The sequence below is a fragment of the Ranitomeya variabilis genome, chromosome 1 (assembly GCF_051348905.1).
Source record: "Ranitomeya variabilis isolate aRanVar5 chromosome 1, aRanVar5.hap1, whole genome shotgun sequence".
In the NCBI taxonomy this organism is placed as follows: Eukaryota; Metazoa; Chordata; class Amphibia; order Anura; family Dendrobatidae; genus Ranitomeya; species Ranitomeya variabilis.
The window spans coordinates 345,255,600-345,261,599 of record NC_135232.1 but is presented as its reverse complement, the minus strand read 5'-3'; the positions used below and the strand labels follow the sequence as shown (position 1 = coordinate 345,261,599).

The 6,000-nt window shown below is 43.0% G+C and overlaps 1 protein-coding gene across 1 annotated transcript in view; it reads left to right on the top strand.

Annotated features, from left to right (window-relative positions):
* Positions 1 to 2,894: 2,894 nt before the first annotated feature.
* The window catches only part of SLC35D2 (solute carrier family 35 member D2), a 186,289-nt gene continuing 183,183 nt past the window's right edge, over positions 2,895 to 6,000 (top strand). Inside the window, exon 1 of the mRNA XM_077299652.1 lies at positions 2,895 to 3,136. Coding sequence (XP_077155767.1) covers positions 3,018 to 3,136 — 119 coding nt within the window. The 5' untranslated portion in view covers positions 2,895 to 3,017. The remainder of the gene's footprint in view (positions 3,137 to 6,000) is intronic.

The window sequence follows — 6,000 nt, the reverse complement described above, 5'->3', positions numbered from 1 at the left end:
TAGTGACCACAAGAGGGAGCCAAAAAAGTCTAATTCACAACAGAGGACAGCATGAGACTAGCTCTCTTATATTATTAGGATGACGGTCACTTGACCATAGGGTATATCCCTTCCTACCTTGTAATTATACCTATTACTGTGGTATATTAAGCACTGGCACTTTAAATTATAGATTCCCCTCTTTGTCCATGGTGCAACACTGGTTCTGGTGCACCCAGTTCTCAATATTCATATGACTCTGTGATAATTATTGCCTATTTTTCTGGATTGTAATTATTTTTTGTTTTGTTTGTTTTTTTCAAGTTCCTTATGTGGTCTAGTTTCCAAAATGGGGTCACTTGTGGGGGGTTTCCACTGTTTAGGCACATCAGGGGCTCTCCAAATGCGACATGGCGTCTGATCTCAATTGCAGCCAATTCTGTGTTGAAAAATCAAACGGTGCTCCTTCGCTTCCGAGCTCTGCCATGCGCCCAAACAGTGGTTTATCCCTACATATGGGGTATCAGCGTACTCAGGACAAATTGCACAACAACTTTTGGGGTCCACTTTCTCCTGATACCCTTGGGAAAATAAAATGTTGGGGGCGAAAAGATCATTTTTGTGAAAAAAATATGATTTTTTATTTTTACAGCTCTGCATTATAAACTTCTATGAAGCACTTGGGGGTTCAAAGTGCTGTCCACACATATAGATAAGTTCCTTATGTGGTCTACTTTCCAAAATGGTGTCACTTGTGGGGAGTTTCCACTGTTTAGGCACATCAGGGGCTCTCCAAACGTGACATGGCATCCTTTCTCAATTCCAGCCAATGTTGCATTGAAAAGTCAAATGGCGCTCCTTCCCTTCCGAGCTCTGCTATGCGCCCAAACAGTAGTTTACCCCCACATATGGGGTATTGGCGTACTCAGGAAAAATTGTACAACAACTTTTGGGGTCCAATTTCTCCTATTACCCTTGGTAAAATAAAACAAATTGGATCTGAAGTAATTTTTTTGTGAAAAAAAGTTAAATGTTCAATTTTTTTTAAACATTCCAAAAATTCCTGTGAAGCACCTGAAGCGTCAATAAACTTCTTAAATGTGGTTTTGAACACCTTGAGGGGTGCAGTTTTTAGAATGGTGTCACTTTTTGGTATTTTAAGGGCATGAAAATTCACAATTGGAAAATTGCAAAATTTTCAAAATTTTCACCAAATTTCCATTTTTTTCACAAATAAACGCAAGTAATATCAAATACATTTGACCACTATCATGCAGTACAATATGTCATGAGAAAACAGTATCAGAATCACCGGGATCTGTTCCAGAGTTATAACCTCATAAAGGGACAGTGGTCAGAATTGTAAAAATTGGCCTGTCATTAACGTGCAAACCACCCTTGGGGGTAAAGGGGTTAAAAGGTCAAATGGTGGTCCTTCCCTTCCGAGCCCTGCTGTGTGCCAAACAGTGGTTTTCCCCTACATATTGAGTATTGGCATGCTCAGAATAAATTGCACAACACATTTTGGGGTCTTTTTTTTCTGTTACCCTTGTAAAAATAAAAACATTTGGGTCTAAATTAAAATTTTTCTGAACAGAGTTAAATGTTCATCTAAAAATTCCTGTGAAGCACCTGAAGGGTTAATAAAGCCGTTGAATGGTTTTGAGCACCTTAAGGGGTGCACTTTTTAGAATGGTGTCACTTTTGGGTATTTTCTGCCATATAGACCCCGCAAAATCACTTCAAATGTAATGTGGACCGTAAAAAAAAATGGTTTTGTAAATTTAATTGAAAAAAAAATTGTTGGTGTACTTTTAACCCTAACTTCCTAGCAAAAAAAAGATTTCAAAAATTGTGCTGATGTAAAGTAAACATTTGGGGAAGGTCACATGATCGGGGGTTATCGGTGCATTGGCATAACAACCAGTGGTTACCTGCAGACCTCTATGGTTGTTGATGGCAGATTGCTGTGAGCACCACCCATGTAGCTAAATTACAGCATTGCTAGCCTCAAAAAGGTTTCAACTGCTGCTCTATACGCCATTCCACTATCTGCATACTATACACACTGCCGTGCAAGGCAGACATTATATGCACCCACACCTCTGCTTCCTATACACACAGATGATAAATGAACTGACGATCAGCTATATGCCAGCCAAATGGCAGTAGTTTACTGGCTGTTTACAACCACACTTCTATTAACACAGAACAGATTGTTATTCCGACAGTTCTGTGTGCGTACAATGTTATTAGCAGCCCTTTTTCTGCTTATAAATGGTGCTTTGCTGCCAAGACCGATGATTTTTAAGTTAAGGAAATATCATCTCACCTGACGAATGAGCACTTTGTGTTTGATTGCTGGCCTGCTTATGCAGGTGGCAGTCAGGAATTTGCTTTTATTAAGAACGCTCATTTTCTAATAACCAGCTTCTTTGAATGGGCCACGATTCAGCAGCTGCTTGCTATACAAGTAATCAGTGACACCCTGTAGTTCCTATTATCAGAAACGCATAATTACAGAAGTTACAAGAAGTGGGCCTATGTGCATTCTAATGCCAGGGCTGAATTTCAGTTCTATTCTAACCCTATCTCGAGGGTATGCTCCCAACAATGGGCACAGACTGAATTTGTACCCACCCTTAGACCACCTACTGGTAGAAAGCTTCCCAGTAACAATCAGGCTGGGTTCACATGTGACGTATGTAAAAGCTTCTCTTCCCTGAAAACTGTTCCACCTAATATGTTTCATGCTAATTAAATCAATGTAAAATTCCAGAGTGTGAAAAATGAAAAAGCATTATCACACGGGATCGTGTTTAGTGCTGCACTGCTTTCCGTACAAAAATCACTCCTCTTCCTCCCACCTAGTGAGTCACTCCCCCCGCCTTCCAGAATACCAGGCACCTGTCCTACAAAGGTGGGGCCAGGTGAATACACTGTGTGCTCACGCTGTCACTTTATGTAGCCAGGATGGCTGTGCCAGAACTATAGTGACTGCAGTGTCTTGGGACAGCTGGACCTTCACCCAGAACAACATGTCTCCCAAAACAGCAGTTGTGTCCACCCGTACAGCACGACTCCTCTCAGCTGTCTTCTATGCAGTGAGCTCATTCTTGATTATCCTGGTTAACAAGTCTGTGCTCACTAGTTACAGGTAGGTGTGTAATTTGGGGATCCGCCACTGTATCAGTAATCAGTAAGTGACAACCGATGTTTTTATGAAACCTGTTAAGTGGCTACGTTGCACAGGTTAGGCTAGGTTTACACAAAATGAAAATGTCTGATTGTAGTGATAGCTCCCAGCTCCAATATAGGTATCTGACAACTTTGTGAATTTATTTCTAGAACGATATCTGTAAGCGGTTAACCAGTCAAGATACCTGATTATGGGAAAAAAAGCGAGTGATGCATATTTTTCTGTACAAGAGTTCTAACCTGTCGAAATATATCTGTATGTAAATGTCCGGCTCATTATAGCAATATATATTAACAAATTAATGTTCTTTTTTTCATGAATACTTTAGAGGTTTTTTTAGGTAAAACAACAAGCAAAGGTTTGCTTGCTGGCCCCTGCTCCAGGGCTGGCTCTGCCGGTGATTGCTTACAGGTTGCATCACCACTACAGTGCACATGACCACTTTAGCCATTGGCTGGACTCCGCTATTTGTGTAGACTACAATGACAGAGTCGCTAAGCCCAGTGATTAACTGCAGCGGTCAGCGGGTGCAGCAGCAAAGAGGTGGTATTGGATCAGGGTCCAGTGAGTAAATCTGTTTGTTGTCTTTAACTCCTGTAAGCTTATGGCCCACAGGTTAAGGTAAATGTAAAAGCCCCTTTAAGTCGGTCTAGCAGCTGTAAAAAAAAGTATTACATTATGTGCATTCGTAGAAAGGAGTAATTATGTAATATGGACTGGTCGAGTATGCCAGAGACGGTCTACTAGATGCTCTCACATTAAGGGCTGCCACCTGGAATTTCAGGGCCCCATACAGGCAAACTTTTCAGGCCCCCCTTGAGACTCCACCCAGGCTCCACCCCAACTCCACCTCCAACCGTCAAACCTTCCTCAGTCCCACCGCCCACTCATAGAAAAATTGCACTTCTACACCACATCCTCACCAATCACACATTAGTGGTTCCATCTAACGCCAGATCACATACAGTAAGTACAGAAAGTATTCATAGCCCTTTACATTTTTCACTCTTTGTTTCATTGCAGCCAATCGGTAAATTCAAAAAAATTCACTTTTTCTCATTAATGTACACTCTGCACCCCATCTTGACTGAAAAAATAATACTAATAATAATAATAATCTTTATTTATATAGCGCCAACATATTCCGCAGCGCTTTACAGTTTAACAGCTTCAAACACAACAGTCATAAGTAGCAATGTTAACAATACAATAATTAAAGCAACACAAGACGACCCTGCTTGTGAGAGCTTACAATCTACAATGAGGTGGGGAGATACAAAGTACAGGTGTGTATTTACAATGATGTATTTACAATGATGGTCCAGCCATCTTCAGGGAATGGGGGATAGATGGAAGTAGTGAATGGGCTGCACACAAACAAAATAACTGATTAGGGAACATGATAGGCCGCTCTGAACTAATGTGTTTTGAGGGAGCACCTATGCAAATTGTGGATGGTACTAATTTCTTGGGGTAGAGCATTCCAGAGGATTGGCGCAGCACGGGAGAAGTCTTGGAGTCGGGAGTGGGAGGTACGGATTAGTGCAGAGGTTAGTCGAAAGTAATTTGCAGAGCGCAGAGGTCGGTTAGGCTGATAGACAGAAATGAGGGAGGAGATATAAGGGGGTGCCGCACTGTGTAGAGCTTTGTGGGTGAGAACAAGTACTTTGTATTGTATCCTGTAATGAATGGGCAGCCAGTGTAATGACTGGCGAAGAGCGGATGCTTTTGAGTAACAATTAGCTAGATAGACAACCCTGGCTGCTGCATTAAGGATAGACTGGAGAGGGGAAAGTCGAGTAAGGGGGAGGCCAATTAATAGAGCGTTGCAGTAGTCCAGGCGGGAGTGGATCAGGGCGACAGTGAGGGATTTTGTTGTTTCTATAGTGAGAAAAGGGCGGATTCTAGAGATGTTCTTTAGGTGTAAGCGGCATGAGAGATCGGAGTCAAACAACACCCAGACAGCGCGCCTGCTGCCGGGGTGTTATTATGGTGCCACCCATGGAGAGGGAAACTTCAGGTTTAGGGAGGTTAGTAGATGGTGGGAGCAGAAGACGTTCAGTTTTGGAGAGGTTGAGTTTCAGATAGAGAGCGGACATGATGTCGGAGACTGCGGACAGACAGTCAGTGGTGTTCTGTAGTACAGCAGGAGTAAGGTCAGGAGATGACGTGTATAGTTGTGTGTCGTCGGCATAAAGATGGTACTGAAAGCCAAATCTGCTGATGGTCTGTCCAATTGGGGCCGTGTAGAGGGAGTAGAGAAGGGGGCCAAGGACTGAGCCCTGGGGTACCCCGACAGTGAGAGGAAGAGGAGAGGAAGTGGAGCCAGAGAACAGAACACTGAAGGAGCAGTCAAAAAGATAGGAGGAGAACCAGGAGAGAGCAGTGTCCTTAATGCCAAGTGACTGGAGCCTAGAGAGTAAGAGAGGGTGGTCAACAGTGTCAAAAGCTGCAGAAAGATCGAGAAGAATGAACAGAGAGTGGTCACCGTTACATTTTGCTGTTAGAAGGTCGTTGGTCACTTTGATGAGTGCAGTTTGTGTCGAGTGTAGGGGGCGGAAGCCGGACTGTGAAGGGTCTAGGAGGGAGTGAATGGAGAGGTAACGGGTAAGGCAGGAGTAGACTAGGCGCTCCAAGAGTTTAGAGATGAAGGGGAGGTTGGAGACTGGTCTGTAGTTATTTGTGCAGGATGGGTCGAGGGTGGGTTTCTTTAGTCACGGAGTAATGATAGAGTGTTTGAAGGAGGATGGGAAAATGCCTGAGGAGAGTGAGAGATTAAAGATTGTAGTGAGTAGTGACGACTGGTGAGAGACTGGAGGAGA